This window comes from Pelodiscus sinensis, chromosome 2, assembly GCF_049634645.1.
Source record: "Pelodiscus sinensis isolate JC-2024 chromosome 2, ASM4963464v1, whole genome shotgun sequence".
NCBI lineage: Eukaryota > Metazoa > Chordata > Testudines > Trionychidae > Pelodiscus > Pelodiscus sinensis.
Genome location: NC_134712.1, coordinates 67,574,915 through 67,596,615, shown reverse-complemented (window position 1 = coordinate 67,596,615; position 21,701 = coordinate 67,574,915). Strand labels below are relative to the sequence as shown.

The window sequence follows — 21,701 nt, the reverse complement described above, 5'->3', positions numbered from 1 at the left end:
AAAAAGAACATACCATTTTAGCCATGTAAGAGCTGAAAAGGAATGTTGCATATAACACTTCTTTCACTCATTCTTCATAAGGAATTCCAGGCACAACCATACTCAATGTCCAAAGAAAAAAACCAAACTGAAGTAGAGAGAACAGAAAATGGGTTTTGGGTAAGCAAATCAAATACCGGAAACAAGAGGCATCATTATTTACAGGGAGAAGCAGATTACAAGTTTCCTAAAAGGATTCCATTAGTCAAGTATTTGCAGTAGCTATCATGTTTCTGCATTTCTTGGACTAGAACAAGCTCTTAGCAGAGAGAACAACTGCCTCATTAAACACATGCCAGCTCCCTCATGTATTCTGCCACCCAGATGTAGTTTTATCACCTTTTACATTATTCACAAAACACCTTGATTTGTTACAATGACTTCCAAGTGTTCTTCAGTACTCACGGTGAGTCCAAGTGATAAAATTCACGGAACGTTTAATGTACCCTAAGGTGAGTATTTTTCTACTCAGTTCCATATGGATGAAATTCACCTAAAACCTCCTTTTGTAAGTTTCCTTGCATGGTGAAGGAAAAAACACTGTGGAGAGCTTCAATCAGGGGGATGCATCTTCCCTGCACAAAGTGGGGATGAGCTCTGTACCAGGTCCATGCTACCCCCAATGGGCTAAGGGAATGTCAGAAAATATGTGGATACAGTTATCACAAACATCTAAACCCTGGCTTGTACAGAAGGGTCACAACACAGATTGTAGACAAAGGACTAGAGCAGTAGCCAAGGAGGAGCTGTGTTGCTACCTTATCTCCCCCTGGCCCTCATATAGATCTTGTCTACACAGCCAATTTACTGAGTTGTAACATACTCGCTCGGGGGTGTGAAAAAACACCTTCCTGCCCTAGGTGCAGCAAGCTACAGCTATTGTAAAGTGTCAGAGTCAGGCTCCCAGCACTGTTAGCTACTCCCCTTGTGATTTCCTACAGCACCGGGAAAGCTTTCTCCCAGTGACGACATTGACGTGTTAAAGCATGGCCACGGCTGTGCTTTAAACTAAGAACTGTAGACAAAGCCTTAGCTACTAAGCAAAGCCAATCATGGGGGATTTGTATGGGAAGATATATTTGAGCAAGTGCATCTGTCAATGTTATACTCTAAAGAACCATTTGTAAAATGAAATTCAAAACAAAATCTATATACTTTCAGATAGTATGAATCCCTGCTCATTGACTCCACTGATCATCCTCTGGGTTATCATCTTATTTCCATTTTCCTCTTGGTATGGGCTTTATCCCTTTCAGTGAAGATAATGTAAGGCTGAATATACAGCTGAAAATAAATGTGAATGTTTTGCCCTTTTAGGGCATGTCTCTATTGCAGAGCAAAACGCAAATTAAGCTACTCAACTTCTGCTACATCAATTGCATAGCTGAAGTCAAAATAGCTTAATTTGGTTTTTGGCACTGTCTACACAGCAGGAAGTTGAAGGAAGAAGACTCTTTCTTCAACATCCCTTACTCCTCATGAAATGAGAGTTACAAGAGTTGGAGTAAGAAGTCTTCCATCTCCAAATTATTTCAAAATAATGGCTTGCTGTGTAGACGCGCATTTTGTTATTTCAAAATATCATCAGTTATATGCTATATAAATAGCAATATCTGTTACTTTGTTCAAATTTCAGCTCTAAATTTTTAGCGTCGCTCCTGGTTGGGCTCTCATTCAAACACTGGGAGACAAGTAGCGTTTTTCTAGAGTTTTATGACGGAAAGAAATTTGGTGGCATGAACAAAACTCTGGGGATACTGTGATATCACATACTAAATTCTAGTTCTAATTTGTTTGTGTTACTGTGAATAGTTATGTAGTTCAAATTTTACATTATGCATACCATCAGATTTCAAGAGGCATACAAAATATTGAAAATAAAACGTAGAGAAATGCATCTAAAGTATTCTAAGAGGAATCTGTTTTATAAATGCTTTGGATTTTGGATCATCTTAATTCAATTAGGCAAAGGGGCTCTTTGAGCATAGGATTTTCCTTCGGGTACAGATTGTGAAGAACATAAAGACAGCTATATCATAGGTACCGCACACAAGCAATAAAAACACGGCGATATCTCCATGAACAATTTTGGATTTTTTAACCAGCAGTGCATAAAATTGGAAACAACCAATTTTGGACACACTTGAGTTTACAAACCCAAAGACAGAATCTGGAATCTGTAAGATTCATTCTCTGCCTCTTTTTGGAGGAATAAAGAATTTTTGTTAGTCTGTGATATTGTGTCATAAATAATGCTAAAACGTAGTCACCACCAATGTTCCCTCTAACTCTTCCCATCTGTGTGTGGAATAAATTTTTATGTTCTCTGAGTCATGTGCAGATGTGTACCACCTGTACAAATACATGCTGCTGGCTGCTGCTAGCTGTGGACATTCTGCTAACCAGGTGGGTGGTAGCTGAATCTCTCCTGAATAGCCACCCAAGTGCACAGCTTACAGGATACACTGGTCACAGCTATTTTTAGTAAAAGTCATGACAAGTCAAAGGCAATAAACAAAAAATTACAGCATGTGAACATTAATTATAAACACCCCTGACTAAATCTTAGCTTCCTCAGGTTCCCCTACACTGGAGGCCCTTTGGGTCCAGCCGCTCCGGCTGCTATTATGGGCTACAAGGAAAGCAGTGCCAAATGCTTCTCCAGCCACACTAGGACCAGCTGTCCAGGGCCACCAAGCAGCGGTTGGTGTGACTGCCCAGGGGCCATGCTGCAGCTGCCTCCCATGGCCACCTGAGAGCTATTGCTTCAGCTGCCTAAGGGTCCCCAAGCCAGCTGCCCAAGGCTGCCAAGCCATAGCTGATGTGCCTGCCTGCAAGGGCCTCTCCAGCAGTGGCTGGTGCAGCTTACTGCAGGGCCATCATGGGGTGTGTCTAGACTACACCTCTCTGTCAACAGAGAGATGTAGATTAGGCACATCGAAATTTCTAATGAAGCGGGGATTTTAATATTTTGTGCTTCATTAGCATAAACAAGGCTGCTGCTTTTTTTCAAAACAGAGCTTTTTCGAAAAAAAAAAAACACGGCAATCTAGATGCAGATCTTTCAAAAATACAACTCTTTTTCAAAAGATCCCTTATCCCTCATAGAATGAGGCTTACAGGGTCTTTTGAAAAAGGATTGTATTTTCCTTCATTAGCAATTTCGACGAGCCTAATCAACATCTCTCTGTCGACAGAGAGGTGTATTGTAGACACACCCTGAATGGCTGACTGGGGGCTTCTCCAGAAGCTCAGTGTGGCTGGCCCCTGGGCTGCCTGAGGAGTTAGCCCTGTGGCCAACTGTTCAAATGGCCTTGGGGGTCAGCCACAGTGGCCACTGCAGCTGTGGAATTTCATGGAAGTTGTGAAAAATAACGGAATCTATGCCATCTGGGACAACTGTGACAAGCACGTGGCCTTAGTTATTATTTATATTATTGTTGATTTCTGATATTGCAATGAGCTGAAATATTATATGGAAGAGCTTTATGTAATAATAGATTTTTTAAAATAAATATAATATGTAGTAACATTATAGTGGTCACATTCCTTCACTGAGGAGACAAGATGGATTTAATAATATGAAATAAGTAAATGCGAGTGAATATTATAGAGAGAAGAATGCAACTGCCATTAAAGAGAAAGAAATGGAATTCTGAAGAAAAACAAAAACTCATACTAGAAAATACTTGACAATATAAAAGAGGATTAGAAAAAGTACCAGCAGACAAAGAAATATAGGTATGAGAATACAAAGAATACCATTTGTTCCAATCACTGTAAACACATTAATGCAAAAGTTGGGTAGGAATGTTTCTTTGTTCTTATAATTTCTCATCTGAAAGATGTTTCCTCTGCTCATGCTATTCTCTATTGAATCATGAGCATTGTGTAAAAAGTCAGTAAATGTCACCTTTCCCTGTAAGTGAACTCTGAACCAAAGCCCCTGGATATGAAGGAAAACTGTGCCTGCAGAGAAGGCATCTTTCAGAAGAGCAAAATAAAGGCCCTGATTTTTTGTGGGAACTAAAGCACTTTTCAAAACAATAGAAGTGTTAAGTCCAGTGTCACAGTATATTTACAGCTCTAATAATTTTTTGTATCCAAAATCACCGAATAGTTTCAGCTAGATAAATGGCTTTTCACTTCTCAACCTAAGTTGTGCAGCAGTGCTGGAATAGATTGGAATAGCTATTTCCCAGCTCTAGGTGCACTGTGCTATGCATAAACCCTCGATACAATACACTATATATTAATGCTTTTGTGATCTTGAGTTCCTTCTGGATGAAATCCACAATAAATGTAAGATGTTATTGCAGGTCACTGGTGAGATACAACAATACATTACACACTGAAAAGATACTAGCTTTTATTGATACTCACCTATTCCATCCAAATCAACTTTCAGACCCTGTTTAACATGCTCCAGTACCAGCTGAAGTGTTTTCTCAAAAAAATCTCCTGCTCTTGCAATCTCTATAGTGAAAGCGTCCCATAGATAGTGGGAAATGAGCCAACAGATCATTTGGAGTGCATGGATGCCTGAAAAAATGAAAAAGATCTATCGAAATTCTATTGAAATCTAGATAATAAAACTAATTTCTGAGCAGAAATGAGATTAGAGTTTCTTTGTAGACACTCAACATCTAAAAATAATTGCAAAGAAGTTAGCCTGCTTCAAGAACACAGTGTTAAACTGAGGTTGCATAGAAACCTACATGCAATAAAATACGTAAATTGTCTCCCCTAATATGGGCGTTTTTCACATGTGATAGAGCCAAAGTCCAACATGGAGCATTAACGCTCCATAAAGGCAATGTGTTTGACCCTCTAAACTTGGATATCACAGAAAATATTATTGCACATCTGACCATCAGACTCTACTCCAGCTATAAAGAGACACCAGTCATAAAGAGACATTTATGGTATTTTGAAGGTAGAACATTCTACCTTCTCCTCACTTCCTTTCTGGTTGTCTAATTTCCCTTTGGGTAAAAGAAAAAAAAAGCATTTGGAAAGAAAATTGTGTCAATTACTAGCCTCTCCAAATAAAGGGGTAGCTTACTAGTCACCCATGAATGGCTGAAGGCTGCCATAAAATTCAAAGGTTAGACTGAACTGACCTGAACTTTATGGCTAACAAGAAAAAAGGAGCATCTGTGTCCATCTATGTTTCAACAACCTATTTTTGTCTTTATCTTCTTCACCAAAATGTCAAAGAAATATAATATAGTTACTGTCTGTTCACAGAAAGAGTCATAAGGCAGTGATTTCACACACACACAGAAAAGCCTAAGGCTAACAGAGGAAGGAAAGCATTTGAATTAGCACTTTGAATCCTTTTTTCTGTATTGTATTGCAGTAGTGACAGCCTCTAATAACTTAACTGCTTTCTCTGCAACTTTGCTCCTCTCTACATTGTGCTGTGGAGGAATCACAGGAACTTAAGAGCCCAAACACTTTGTTCCTGTTCTGTAGGGAAGGATAAAGGGCAAAGCTACATTTTGATGGATGTTCTGTTTGGTTTTTTCCTCCTGTTCCCAAAGCATTGGCTACAGAGTTCCTGGCTAGGTTAGTAATATAATATATGGAGATATACCCTACATCATAGAACTGGAAGGACCATGAGAGGTCATCGAGTCCAGTCCTCTGCCCTCATAGTAGGACCAAGTACCATCCCTGACAGATCTGCCCCAGATCCCGAAATGGCCCCCCTCAAATGGAGCTTAGCAGGCACATGCTCAAATCACTGAGCTAACCCCTTCCACCCTAAGCCACAAAAAGTAGTCAGATGGCAGATGACTGCTGATAGAAAGCCACGGTGATAGAAATGGGCCCCAAAAGGTGAAATACTAAAAAGATGTGTCACTGACTGCTACTAAAAAACATGCTCTTGCTACAAGTGAAAATATGTTTTGATAACTTCATTACAGTATATATTTTAATGTAATGTTGTTGAAGCTGTTTTAATGCCAGGATATTAGAGAGATCAGGTCAATGAAGTAATATCTTTCATTGGATCAACTTCTGTTGATGAGAGAGACAAGTTTTTCAGCTAACACAGAGCTCAAAAGTGTGTCTATTTCACCAACAGAAGTTGATCCAATAAAAGCTATTACATCACCAAGCTTGTGTGTCTAGTATTTTTATCATTTAAAAATAGATCAACTTAAGCAAAATAAAAATGTGACCAATTTTGGCGGACAATGATAAAATAAATTCTTAACCGTGAAAACAAATTTCCTCTGGTGGAGTTAATTGCACTGTCAACCTTTTGGATGGCATCTAGAATGGGTAATTCAACAAAGTTATCACCGGCTTGTCTACCAGAGTTACTGCAGGAAAAAAAAATCCTTAGTTTGAAAAAAATGTCTCATTTTTAAAGTTCGGATGTATATGATACAAAGAGCACTTAGTAACATTTGGCATTTTTAAAGTGGCAAGTGTTAGAAGAACAAAAAAGCTGTAAATCCTGACATTTATATTAGTCATTGCACAGAATAGGCAATTATCTTCCATTCAATAATCCCAGTTGGCATGGTCAGAGTTGGTAAAGAGAGACAGAAACTTTTCACCTTCAGATCACTGGTTCAGATCCTGTTAGCATTGACCTTTGAGAAATAAGTTTCACTTCAACTCTTAGAAGGTAACTGCCCCCACCGCCAACCATTATAATAGGAATTGATTCTCAGTGAAAGGGTCATAAGGACAAAGTACACTGAGTTTTCAACAATCATCATAAAAGGAAGTGGTCTGAGATCCCCAAATCCCAATTGTTAAGAAACCATAAACATAGTTTATGAAGGAACAATGCACTTTGGGACCAAACCACTCAGCACTCATCATCAAACAAGAACCACATGTTCAAAAGCTCTCACTCTTCTGTCAGAGTAAAGCGGATTGGCAATATTGAAGGAGCCTCACCATGGAGCAACACTACACAATTATATTTGAAAAAGGAAGCTAGCATCATAAAAATGAAGCCTCTGGAAGCAAGCAGAAGGGTATATGATAAACTAACCAGGACTTGTAGAAACCTTTCCTTCCCAAACAAGGCTTAGAACACTACAAAACCCCAAGAAAAATAAGGAAGAGTGTCAATTCCCATCATCTCACTGTTTTTTCCAATTACCCTCATTCCCTAGTAAAAGCCACGAGAACAGTGATAGTGCTATCTGTTGAGGTTATTAACTCATGTAAATTAGTCACAATGACAGTTAAATTTAGTGATGCTTTCTTGGGAGCAAATATCTACTCAGGGGAATTATGGGTTGCTCAGGGAAGCAATCTACCCACCACAGAGGTGCATTTTTGAAAAAGCTACAAGATGCTTTGGATATAAATGAGAGCACAGAAAATGTTATGTGGGATAATACATGTGTGACGGGCCGGCCCCGTCACTCGCACCGCGTCCAGGCGGGCAGGCAGCTTGCACGGCGAGCGAAGAGCCGGGGAAGCGCTGGCTGCATGTGCAGCAAGCCGGGAGCCGCTTTTAAATGCGGCCCTGGCACACCTGAAAGGGGGAAACACACCCGCAAGCGGGAAACGGTGGTGGAGGACGCCGAGGAGGGGCGGAGGCCACAGGGAGGGGCCGACGGACCGTGGAGGCAGCGGGCAAGCGGAGGACCCAGACAGCGCCTCCCTACCCTCCCCCCCAGACAAGAGGGTGCGTGCTGAGAACCGCGGCAGAGAGCCCGAGCCGGGACTGACCAGACCCCAGGCCACAGAAGGGCAACCGGGCGACGAGAGACCACGGGAGTGACGCCCCGACCTGGACGGTGTCCCCGGACTGGTGAGAGCTGGACTAGAGGGAGCCCCGAGACGGGGACCTCGAAGGGGGAGGAGGCCCCGGGTTTAAGTAGCAGGGTCCTGGTCATAGCGGGGCTCGACTCTGTTATAAGAGAACCCTACTATGCCCTATAGGCCAAGAGAAAAGGGGTCAGGGGTAGCGGGGAGCCCCTCCGTGAACAGAACGGGGGCTCCCTTACCCCACATTCCTACGGGGCTAGATGGGCGGGGGGTGGTTCCCCCGTGACAGATGGTGGAGAATGTGGGTATGATCCCCCATCCCGGCACAGGGGAGCGTGAGTGATAGATCGTGCAGAAAGGGGAAATGGAGGCAAAGCAATTGCTAGACTGGTTGGCGGAGCAGCAGCGCCCAAATCAGCAACAACAACTCAACTACTGCAACAATTGGCCGCCCAACAGCAAGAACAGCAACAGCAGTTGGTCCGCGAATTAATGGAACAACAGCAGGCCCAACAGGACAGGTGGTTTCAGAAATGGGCCGTGCGAGAAAACCTAGGAGGCCCCGTGGCCACGGGCGGGCCGGGGGAAGAGACGGATTTCCCCCAGCTGCCGGTGCGCCTGGCCAAGATGGGACCTGGGGACGACCCCGAGGCTTTTTTAGTCACGTTCAAGTGCGTAGCTACAGTGGCCCGTTGGCCAGAGGAGTATTGGGCCACACTGCTTGCCCCTTACCTCTCCGGCCCAGCCCAGGCGGTGTATCGAGGGCTTCCGGACCGAGAGGCTCTTAACTATTATAAAGTTAAAGAGGCCATTCTCGACCAGACAGGTATCAATCCTGAGACCTATCGCCAGAGGTTTAGGGTGGAGCAATTTTCCCCGGGAGCCCGCCCTAAGGCCGTGGCCCAGAAGCTGAGGGACCTGGGCTGGCGCTGGCTCGAACCAGACAAGCGTTCAGGGGCCCAGGTAGCAGAAGCGATCATCCTTGAACAGTCTGTACAGATCCTCCCTGTGGGAGCGCAAAGGTGGGTGTGGCGCCACCGCCCTGAAGCTCTAGCAGATGCAGTAAACTTAATGGAGGATTATATGGCCGCAGAACGGAGAAAAAGAGACAGGGGGTAAGGCACCGAAGGGCGGTCCGGAAAGGAGGACAGCGGCCCCGAACCCAGGGAAACCCAAGGACCCTATTTTGAGGTAGGAAATGACCTCCTGTATCGGGTAGTTGAGGGGGTCGAAGGGGAGGGGCAAAGGAAGCAACTCCTAGTACCCCGGAGTTATTGCCGGAGGGTCCTAGACTTGATACACTCCAACCCTTGGGCTGGACACTTAGGCCGGGAGAAAACGGAACAACGGGTCATCCAAAGATTCTTTTGGCCAGGTGTCTACTGGGAGGTCCGGGAGTTTTGCGAATCCTGTCCCGAATGCCAGCGCGCCAACCTACGACCCGCCCCTAAGGTGCCATTGGTGCCCTTACCAGTTGTAGGGGTCCCTTCGCACGCGTAGGGCTAGACTTAGTCAGGCCTTTTGAAAGATCAAAGAGGGGTGCCCGATATATTATGGTGGTGGTCAATTACGCCACCCGTTACCTGGAGGCGGTGCCACTAAAGAATACTTTAGCCTCCACGCTGGCTGAAAAGCTAGTTGAAATATTCTCGAGGGTAGGGATTCCCGAGGAAATCCTAACTGACCAGGGGACTAACCTAACCTCGAATTTGATGAAGGAATTGTGCAGGCTGTTCAAAGTGACCGCGCTGCACACGTCCGTCTACCACCCGCAGACTGACGGGTTAGTAGAGCGCTTCAACCAGACACTGAAGGCGATGTTGAGGTGATTCGTAGTTGAGGAACCACAAGAATGGGATCACCTACTACCCGCCCTGCTCTTCGCAGTCCGTGAGGTACCCCAGGCTTCCACCGGATTTGTGCCGTTCGAATTGTTGTATGGTAGGAGACCCTGGGGGATCCTGGATCTGCTCAGGGAAACCTTGGAAGACCAGGGATCCAACGCTAGGGGGTCCGTAACCTATATTATAAAACTGCAGGAAAAGTTGCAACGACTCGGGGAGTTCGCTACAGCTAACTTACTGGAAGTTTAAGCCAGGCAAGTGCAGCATTATAATCAAACAGCAAAGGTACGGGAGTTTAACCCCGGTGATAGGGTACTCCTCTTGCTCCCCGTGAGAGAGTCAAAGTTATTAGCATGCTGGCAGGGTCCATTTGAAGTGGTGAAGCGGATCGGCCGCGTAGATTACGAGGTAAGGCTATCGGGCCGGAGGAAGGATACTAAGGTGTACCATGTGAATCTGTTAAAAAGATGGCACCCCAGAGAGGCTTTATTGATTATGCCCCCAGAGTGCCAGATAGAATTAGGGCCCGACCCGGGAGGAGCGGTGGGAGATGAAGCCGTGACTATGGGCACCGATTTAGATGAGAAACAAAGGACAGATGTGCGGCAACTAGTTAAGCGATACGCTCACATCCTGTCCTCCCTACCGGGACGGACGACATTGACAAGTCACCACATAGCCACCAAACCTGGCCAGAAAGTGCGGGACGGGGTTAGACCCTTACCCTATAAGATGTGGGACCCCGTTAAACAAGAGCTTCAGACCATGTTAAATTTGGGCGTCGTTGAGGAGTCCAAGAGTGAGTGGCGGAGTCCTATAGTCCTAGTGCCCAAACCTAATGGAGCACTCTGCTTCTGCATAGACTTCCGTAAAGTCAATGCGATTTCGTGGTTTGACGCATACCCAATGCCGCGAGTGGACGCCCTGTTGGAATGGCTAGGGCAAGCCAGATTCCTGTCTACCTTGGACCTCACTAAAGGGTACTGGCAAATCCCGCTCACTCCGGCATCCCGGGAAAAAACAGCTTTTTCGACACCCTTTGGCCTCTTTCAGTTTGTCACGATGCCGTTCGGATTACATGGAGCCGCAGCCACGTTTCAAAGACTAATGGACAAAGTGCTGCGAAATCACCAGGAGTATGCGGTGGCGTATATTGATGATATTATCATCTACAGTTGTTCGTGGGCCGATCATTTACGGCAGGTTGGGGCCATATTGGGGGAGCTAGGAAAAGCGGGCCTAATGGCCAACCCTGGTAAATGCTGCATAGGGCAAAACGAGGTAACCTATCTGGGATACACAGTGGGGGGGGGGGGGGGGGGGGAAGTGAAGCCCCTAGTGGGAAAGGTACAGGCCTTACAAGAATACAAAGCCCCTTCCACAAAGAGGCAAGTTCGTCAATTTTTAGGGCTAGCTATTTTTTATAGGAGATTTGTCCCCCATTTTGCAACAATAGTGGCCCCCCTAACAGAGCTGAAAAGAAATAACCAACTACGGAAAGTCAGTTGGTCCGAACCCTGCGAACGAGTGTTTCAGACGCTTAAACTCCGACTTTCCCAACCTCCGGTGCTAGCACAACCCAACTTCTCGAAACCTTTTATTTTACAGACTGATGCCTCAGAGGTGGGTCTGGGCGCATTGTTGTCGCAGGAAGAAGACGGGGTGGAACACCCCATACTGTATTTGAGCCATAAGTTGCTCCCCAGAGAACGCCAATATGCAACAATTGAAAAGGAAGCGCTGGCCGTGAGGTGGGCTGTCGAAGCTCTACGGTATTACCTCTTGGGCGCACCCTTCCTCCTAGTCACGGACCATGCCCCCTTAAGATGGTTAAGTTCAATGAAGGAAACAACCCCCTGTATAATGCGGTGGTATTTAGCCCTACAGCCTTATGAGTTTGAGGTAGCCCACCGACCAGGTAAGAAGCATAACAACGTAGATTTCTTCTCCAGAACAATGGAAGGAGACGGAAACGAAAACCTAAACCGAGACTTAGAGGGGAAGGTGTGTGACGGGCCGGCCCTGTCACTCGCGCCGCGTCCAGGCAGGCAGGCAGCTCGCACAGCGAGCGAAGAGCCGGGGAAGAGCTGGTTGCATTGCCGCGCATGCGCGGCAAGCCGGGAGCCACTTTTAAACGTGGCCCTGGCACACCTGAAAGGGGGAAACGCGCCCGCAAGCGGGAACGGCGGTGGAGGACACCAAGGAGGGACGGAGGCCACAGGGAGGGGCCGACGGACCGTGGAGGCAGCGGGCAAGCGGAGGACCCAGACAGCGCCTCCCTACCCTCCCCCCCCCCCTTACCCCACATTCCTACGGGGCTAGATGGGCGGGGGGTGGTTCCCCCGTGACAACATGCAATATATTATTCTCAACAGAGGTCATTGCAAAGAATAAATAGAAAATAATATGCATGGGCAGTTGTTAATGTTGTATAATAGAGTCTATATATTTTACAATTCCTTCAGGAGGGCTTAAAAAAAGATAAAGACAGTCCAGTTTTTATTTAAATTTTACCTGAACCATAGCACTTTTTTCAGCTACAAAATACAAACGTGCTCAATTATCTTTGGCTCATTCTCAGAGACTGACAGAACCAATGAGGTATCCTGACTCTCTCAGAAAAAATACTTTGCCCAAATAGTTTTCTGTACTCTGAGCAGGAGTGCACATACAAATGCCAAAGTGCAGGTATTTTTTAGCATGCAAACCTAAATGGTTCCAAGAGCAACCCTCCTGAAAGCAGAAATACAAAACTGTGCCTAGCTAAGCCATTTGCATTGTCCTCCAATTTGTCTTTGGATTCTTTAGCCTTAGTAATGCATTGTTAAATTATAGTTTTTAGAATAGAATTAATTAAGAGATCAGTACAAATGGTACAATTACTGCACCATGCTCAGAAAGTACTGTCTTACATTCTTAAATTTTGCATTTTTATTACAACTATGACTTTTAAATAAGGAAGAGCAAAAAAATAAAAAAAAAGAAAATGAAAAGAAAAAAAAACCCTCCAAATTCTCTTTTCTTGATGAATTCTTCATTCACCTAGTAGCTCCAATTTTTTTCATGCAGTAGTTTTCTTCAGAAGAAAAAAAAATTATTTAACCCCAGGCATACCATACACTCGTAAGTTCCCTTCTAGTGACACTCAATAGGACTGTCACACAATAATCGTGTTGCAAATCCAGAGATACTTTTTTGTTCCATACAAATTAAACAGTAATAACATTCATGTTGTTGTAGCCATGTTGGTCCCAGGATATTAGAGAAACAAGCTGGTGGGATAACATCTTTTGTTGGACCAAATTCTGTGTAAGCTTGAAAACTCACCAACAGAAGTTGGTCCAATAAATGATTTTATTCCATCACCTTTTTTTATAGTATGTAATGTGCTTGTGTCTTTCATCATTTCAAACCTTTGAAAATATAAATGGTTTATATAAAATATAAACATTCCTGTTTAATAATTATAAGTGCAATTATGGCATTATCCATTCTAGTTTGCCTTTAACAGTAACTTTTCTTTTCAATATGGTCACAGTTTTATTGAGTTTAAAGCTGGAACAGAGTATTAAATGAACTTTTCTGGCCTTCTGTATATCCCAAGCCATTATTTGTTACCCAGCTAGTTCAACAGTATGCCCAAGACTTTATTTAGACCAAAGCACCTCAGTTCCCAGGAAACTAAAGATTGTGACACAGTGAAAATGGAGGGAGGTTAAGGTGATTCCAAAGCCTGAGTACCATGCAGTGGCTGGGAACTGATTAGATAAAATATGATCCTAGCAGAAAGAGAAAGGCAAACAATCCTCCATGCTCTGTCAATCTGACCTGGGGAGACAGTTCTTTCTTGGCTCCAGATCTGGCAATCGAATATACCCTGAGCACATGAGAAAGACACATCAGCCAGGCTCCTAAAAGAAAATTCTTCATAGTCCCTCATAGCACCAGTCTGGCCTATCCCACTGAACTTAAATCTCCTGAAAATAACAATAACAATTGGAGGAATACTTTGCAATATCTGAAGAGCTTTAGAGGTTACACACCAGGGTTGTGTCTAGACTGGAAGTTTTTCTGCAAAATCATCTGATTTTGCGGAAAAATTTGCCAGCTGTCTACATTGGCTGCTTGAATTTCTGGAAAAGCACTGACGATCTCATGTAAGATCGTCAGCGATTTTCCTGAAATACTATGCTGCTCCTGTTTGGGCAAAAGTCTTTTTCCGAAAGACTTTTCCGCAAAAGAGCCAGTGTAAGCAGCACAGTAGTGTTTTCCGCAAAAAAGCCCCGATCGCAAAAATGGCGATAAGGGCTTTTTTGCGGAAAACCGCGTCTAGATTGGCCACGGACGCTTTTACGCAAAAAGTGCTTTTGCAGAAAAGCATCCTGCCAATCTAGACGTGCTTTTCCAAAAATGCTTTTAACGGAAAACTTTTCTGTTAAAAGCATTTTCGGAAAATCATGCCAGTGTAGACGTAGCCTAGTAGTATTTGAAGAAATATTTCATCACAACTATGAATGATCAGCACATATCATATACATTGGTTTTGCAGATACAATGGAAAATTGTTGAACAGTCCTGTGACATCTTAGAGACTAACACATTTATTAAGTTATGGGCTTTCGTGAGTAAAAACCCATGATCTAATACATTTGTTAGTCTCTAAGGTGTCATAGGAAGGTTTGTTGTTTTTACGGTTAGAGACTAACATGGCTACCCCTCTGAGATTTTTATGATGCAAAAATCTTTAATTTTTCTTCAGTCCTTACTCAGGTGAAACTATCTCTGACTTCAGTGTGTATCATTCTTATTACTTTTTATATATAAAGTGAAATATATTCTCATCCTTAACTTTCTGAATTAGGTTTTCTTTCTGGGATAGTACCATGGTGTGGTAAATTCATGTGTTTTTTTTTTTAAATGACAGTTGCTAACAGGACAGGAAATAGCTGGCTCCCTGGTATGACAGTAACTTTCATAGCTAGGGCTGAGGTCCCAGAGTAACTGCAAGATATCCTCTTCATTTGAGAAAGATTTCAGGGAACTGCTTTTTCCTTTAACCAGCCTGTACACTCATTAATGGATCTCCAAGTCACCTTGTTGTTTCAGGCCAATTTCACAAGCCAAATACACATGGAAGGATTGGAGCTTAACTTCATTTACAAGTTTAATTCTTAGGCAAATGGAATGAACAGAGATATCAGCTGGCTGGCAACTACTTTACACATCCTAATGACTTAACCAAATAAACAAACAATGGAGGTGCTAAATGTTCTTATCAGCCTCTTGTAACTACTTGAACCATCTACTCACTGTTTCTCTCTTTTTTTCTTCTTCTTCCCCTGCCCATCCTGTTTTCTCTTTTTTTCCTCCCTCTTCCCCCTTAATTACTCTTGGATCTGGACTTTTAATATTCCAGTCAGCTGAAGAAGTGGGTTGTGCCCACAAAAGCTCATGATACCATCTACATGTTTTGTTCATCTTTAAGGTGCTACTAGACTATTTGTTTTTTTAAGTTTTTCCTGGATTGATTGTTAGCCATGGTTAACAAGATCCTCAGCTAGTGTAAACTATTATAGCATCATTGACTTCACTAGAACTATGACAATTTACATAAACAGAAGATCTGCCCCCTCAGAGTTTAGTTACTGGAATGAGAATAACAAAGCCAAGGTATCCTACTTGATAAGAGAAAAATAGACATTCTTACTGAACTTTGGAAAGGTCTTATTCCATTTACATTCATGCTGCAACATTTACTAGACCTACTTATTCCTAGATAAACGCCGTCTCCCTAAAATTGTATAAAATTCCTTTGTTAGCTTTTCCATTTCTGTAGTTTTGAGCATGGATACTCATATGTTCAGGAAAAATAACGGTAGTAGGAAAAATACCAATAATAGTACATAATTACAAGACGCATAAAGAATATGTTTGAAAGGGACCTGTCAGTTTATTTCAAGATGTTGCATAAAAAAAGCACTATCTGGGCAATAATTTCCCTAAATGGGCCTAATTTTGATTTAATTGACTCTACTGCATTTGGGATGAGTACATCATTAAGTAAAATGGGTCACTTCTATTGCCTTAACCTATTCTATTTTATTTTATTTTTAAAGTTAAATTTGATATTTAATAGCATAATCTCTTGCTTTCTGTTTTACAACTGGTATTTGATGGAAACAATCATTTTCTTCTATCATTGCTCATATTTATATGAAGTAATAATCCCACTTTATGCATTGGGGACACACCCTTATATCTTCACAAGTAATAATGTTGGAATTCATTTGTCTACTATCCCCAAAAGTGAAAAGTGAAAATGAAGTGTCTATATACACATTTATCATTAAAACTCTGACCACCTGATAAGTTTCTAGACATACTGACAACTTTAAAAACAGCAGAAATACATCTCCTCTGTTACTTTGGATTGCACATTCAGTTGGACGGTCACTCTCCTTACTCCACAAAGCACTGACTGCTTGGCATTCATACTGGCCTTGATCATGCTGGGCCACATGTACAATACACAATGTTCCAGGAGACAGAGCAGTGTGACGTCCATCAGGAGGGAGCTGATTTCCTGCCATGTGTCAAACAACTGAGACATAAATTTAGTAAATTGCACTTATTTGTGTACTTATCATACCTTTATTTTAATTAACATCTTGGGAGGCAATATATATTAAAGGACATTCCCTTAAAAATACTCACCATGGTTAATTGTGAACATTTTATTCTTTCCCTTCAAATTCCACCACTGGTGGCCTTTTTCCATTTTCTTTTTAATTTAGTCATACTTTTAAAAAATTGAAATTTCTAGCAACTTAGCATACAACTCAAAGAACATTTGATCACATTTTATAATGCCAATTTTGGCAGGGCTAATGTTCATTATTTAGACTTTATTATGAAAAAAGATCCAGTCCACTAAATGAGAAACTGAAAGATCAAGCAGTCCAATGAATTGTTATAGTGGTTTTTTACCTCTGAAAAGCGTAAATGGTTTAATTTTAGTATCTGCTGAGAGCACTTGAGTGAAGAACAATGGGTTATTGAGCAATATGAGTTGCTTGCTTCAATGTCATAGACAGATAATGAGCTATTCATCATCTTGCTAATAATGTTGCTTTTTACTGAGGAGTGTGCCAACAGAGAGAACACTCTGGTGATTTGAAGGAGAGCCAGAGTAGATAGGTGTTGGACTACAATAATAATAATAATTAGTTGCCATATAATGCTTTTACTCCATGTGTCTCCAAATGCACTTTAGACACAGGAGGTAAGCGTTATGATAATTATTGTTTTACAGATGAGGAAACTGAGCACAGAAAGGTGAACTAATTTGAACAAAGTCAATTTAAATAGAACAGTGTCATAGCCAGGAAAAGAATGCAAGTCCACTGCTCTGTTGACTAGGAAACACCCCCCTTCAATAAACCTGAATACTTGGTAAGGATTCAAACGATTTGAGGAAGCAATACAAATGTGCCTATGAAAAAAGTAATAAGAAACTAGTTACAAATTGAGCCTTCTTTTCTTTAACTTCCATATTACCACTAGTATAGCTAGTGCCGGAAGAAATGAAATTAATTGACATTAAGGTTTTTGTGTAATAGGATAAAATTCCATATTTACTAAATAAATAAAACTCATCCATTTAATCGCAGGGTGATTATATCAGTATTAATTCCAAATGTAATTTGGATTGCACCATATTCAATGCTGAAGATTATGTGGTATTGAGTTGTTTGCTAACCTGAAACTTTATTGCCAAACCAACCATTTGAGTTATTTCCTCATTTCTAGTAAAATTACTAAGCAAATGCTGTAACCCATCATTGCTATTTGGCAACCTCATTCCATGAAGACAAATCCTTGTGTATTGAGTGAGCCCTTGCAAGCCCCAATAATTTCAATGGCAGATTGTGGCCAATGGTGCAATTTATCACATAATAATAAATTGGTTACATATGCATGGGCTCTGAAAGAAGATGGATCCAAAATACTAACATACTGACGGGGATGAACTTATTTTACTATTTCTTGCTTGAAAATAACTATTCAATCTAAAAAGAAGAAGCAGATATTATGAAGAAGTGAACTTTAACATCTATAGATATTTCCAAAATTACATAGAGCTAAGCTCTATCCTTAGTTAAGCATGCAAAATTGAACTCAAGATGCACATGCTTTGCCAAGGGCAGAGATCCACCCAATATACGAAAAAAAAAAAGACTTGAAACAGGCAAAGTGAGATTTTTGTTAAATAGTAATATTATATTTGATCACTATTAATTTTACAGTATGCAAAATTATTCTACCAGTCAGCATCTCATTGTAAATATACATTATATAAGGCCCCAGCTCCAGAGAGTTTATGGACCTACAACAACAACAGCAACATACCTGTGAGGCTAGAAAGGAAAACAGAAAGACAAACTAAGTTACAGGATAGCACAGTGATAGAAATGTAGCCGTGTTAGTCTGGGGTAGTTGAAGCAAAATGCAGGACAATGTAGCACTTTAAAGACTAACAAGATAGCACATTCAGAAATAAGGTGGGCATAGAATGACTGAACAGGAGGTAGATTGATCTGGGTTTTTTAATCATATGTATATAAAATAAATGACTTATAAACATGTTGCCTTCATCCAACTTCTTGTGAGTACTGCAGTAGGAGGAGTTGGCCTTAAGGAGGAATTTAAATTACAAGAGGAAGATTGCCTGGCAAACCATGTCTATGAGGGAATTCCAGGCATGGGTATAGGTATGTAAGTGGACAAAGGCACAGAGACCAGAATCATTGACAGATCAGACAACGTGAGGTTTTTGTGCATGTGTTGACATAAGAGATGAGGTCAGATAAATACATATTGTTTTAAATTTCCCAATTTCAGTAATTCTACCAATATTTTCTTGATATACTTAATAACCATAAAGTGTTGGAAGCTGTTTTTATTTATTTTTCATTATTTTTCAGCACAGAAATATGAGCTCACATATATTTGGTTATACCAGATTTGGTCTAGGCAGTCTCAGGAAGAGGATTACCATCTGCTTCACAGTGGAAATCTACTGTGTGCCCTTCTATCGCCTCCTGATTATAGGGGCTTACTGTAAACTGCGGAGGAGCTAAACTGAAAAAATAATAAATGCTTGAAATTAACACACCGTGCATATGTAAATCATGTCATGTATTTTCCTTTACTGCTAAGGAAACAAAGTGTTCTTTATGTTACCATTAAAGTACTGAAAGCGGCTAAAATAACAGCAATATAAGCTTCAGGGGGTAGCCGAGTTAGTCCGTACAGGAAAAAACAACAAATGGTCTGGTAGCATTTTATAGACAAACAGAACATGTAGATGGTATGAGATGAGCTTTCGTGGGCATAGCCCACTTCCTTAGATGACCAAAGTAATATAAATATGTTTATAAACCATAAACTCATTCTTTTCAGAAGAATATTTTAACAATGTAACAAGAATCATCACACACAAAAACTTTGAGAGAGCATGGCTTGCAAGAACGATGATGTGTCACGGGTCCATTAAGACTAAACCTTTTTTTGAAAGGAATAGAGGTGGGACTCTGAACTCCAACAATATACAGCTCTGGCTCCTAGCAGAATTTTCCTATTTATAGGGGATAGTAGCGAAACATGTTCCTAAAAGAACAGCATTCATTTTTTATAGAACCTTATGCAAAAATCAACAAAAGAAACATTCTGAAACCAAAACTCGTGTGTGATAGCAACATCAGTAAGGAATAACACAGGAGACTTCCACAATTCTTCCTCTGTCAGAGAAGCACCAACGTTGAAAGCCAGATGTCATCTGGTTTATCACAGAACAACTCTTTTGTTTTGGAGTCCAAAGGGGGCCCTTGCACCCTCCATTTACAGAATGCTAAGTACATGGATGGAGACTACTGTTACTGCTGCGGGGGTGACTTTATAGGAGTTGCTGGTGAAAGTGCTTCCCAATGCCTCTTTCACAGTGGTCCTAACTACAGGGCAATACCCCAACAACATAGCTTGTGGAATGAGGAAGCCTAATCCGAACTAGCTACTCCGTGCCGCGTGTAGCCGTGCGGCACAGGGTTCGAACTAGCTGGGATTTAAAAATGGCGGCACCCGGCTTATGCAAATGAAGCCTGGGAAATTCAAATCCTGGGCTTCATTTGCAAGTGCGGTATGCCTACATTACCCCGCTAGTTCGAATTAGCGGGGTAGTGTAGACATACCCTGAGACATGTACATGCTACCTTTTTCTCAGATCTGTCATTAAATATCGCATTCTAGCACAAGTTTTATTTTTAAATTACAATTGTTCTTTTAATTTTGCTCTTACTCTGCTGGTTTTGAGTTTGTACACCAGAAGAGTCTTTGTTTATTCATTTGGGGACATCAGTATTGTTTGCTCAAGGCAAAATTTCTTTTTTTCTTTTTTCTGACTGATGCAATATGACAATTTCTTATGAAAGTAACTTGCAAAATGGTCCCCACCAAATTAAATTTTTAGTTTGCTTAGGCAGATAGGAATAATATGGTTTTAACAAGTATCTTCAGTGTTTGTAAACAATTACCCAACTATGTGAGCACCTGTCAATTTGCAAAAGGCCATAATACACGTAGACAGCAGCTTTTTCTGAAACAACTTCCCTTCTGAGCAACATGCTTTGACTATGATATAACCAGTGTAAACATACCAAGAGACTCCTCTGGAACAGTTTGCATCTTGGGTGAGGGTATGTGTATTTCTTCCACAAATCTTCAGTTATCACTGAATTAAAGAGGACTTAAAAAACATTATCTGAGTTTCATATAACACTTGAGTATACTAAGTGATATCTATAACATTTTTACAAAAAGCCCCAAACAAACGAACACCCTAGCACTTAAAATAAGGAATAATATGCATTCAGGAACAAGGAATTTTAAAGACAACAGGACATGATAAATCTTACACATCTTACATTATGAATAAAGGCATTATTTGCTCAAATATAAAGAAATGCATATTTCATCACAACATCTTCGATTTTTTAAAATGTGAATATTTTTGTTATCTTGTTTGCAGTATCTAAATATTATAGGGATTTTTTAAATGGGGAAAATGTCAGTTAATCTATCAATTGCTAGCAGAATTTTGGGTAAATTACTTTTATGATTACCGATTATTGAGCATAATGAGAGATGGAAGGTTTGAAGTGTGCTGACATTCAATTAGTCTACTGAGCATCACTTTTCATAACCGTTAGGACTAAGGTAAAGACAATTTCAGTCTTTTTGAGGGAAATTATTGTTTTATACATACAGGGACTGTCAGCTGAATCTCAACCTTTATTAAATCAGGTAAAAGCCCAGCCCCTCCTGGCTTCACATCCTTTCAAGCTACCCTAAAATTAGGGAGGGGGGAATGAAATACCTGTGTCCCCCAACACACACAAGAATTTGGTGTATTTTAAGGACTGAATAATCTACCCAAAGAAGGGAGGTAGTTGGCAGGAAGCGAGCAGGCTGAAGTGGGAAGGGAGAGGCAGAAGTGTCACAAATCAGAAATAGTAAAGTCAGAAATGCCCTGCATTCAGCAATAGTGGTCACGGATTGAGTGATGAGGGTAGTGGGAAATGTGAGTAAGGTGTGTGAAGGAATATTGTGACAACCCCCACCCTCATTCCTTTAAGAAGATAGAACTGCCTGCTGAAGAAAAAACCTGTCTTTCCTAGAAAGATAAGGGTTTGCTAAAGAGGATCTTAAGCCAAGGAAGCAGCTACTGAACCCCATATCGAACTTTAAGCAGTTTTTTCTACTGGCTACCTCTGGGCTCCCTTCTCAGTCAGCAGCTCTTTGGCTGGCCACTGAAAGGAAAGGGAAAGGAGAGGGGACTGTGAGTCTCCTCTATGGTACGCCTCATGGTGCGAAGTATTTGTACATCAGACCCCAGAAACCAGTCATTGACTCACCCTGAGGCTTTACAAAAAGAATCTCCTCTCCATTTGGTGTTTGGCTTGTACCAAGTATGCTTAGTAACACTGCTGAAGCCTCTGTCCAAACCCCTCCCCC

General features: G+C 41.6%; 1 protein-coding gene across 1 annotated transcript in view; it reads right to left on the bottom strand.

Moving 5' to 3' along the window:
• PXDNL (peroxidasin like) overlaps nucleotides 1-21,701 on the bottom strand; it is a 175,333-nt gene that overhangs the window by 67,458 nt on the left and 86,174 nt on the right. Inside the window, 6 exon segments of the mRNA XM_075919820.1 lie at nucleotides 4,423-4,543; nucleotides 4,545-4,581; nucleotides 6,267-6,374; nucleotides 16,043-16,098; nucleotides 16,100-16,215; nucleotides 18,652-18,815. Coding sequence (XP_075775935.1) covers nucleotides 4,423-4,543; nucleotides 4,545-4,581; nucleotides 6,267-6,374; nucleotides 16,043-16,098; nucleotides 16,100-16,215; nucleotides 18,652-18,815 — 602 coding nt within the window.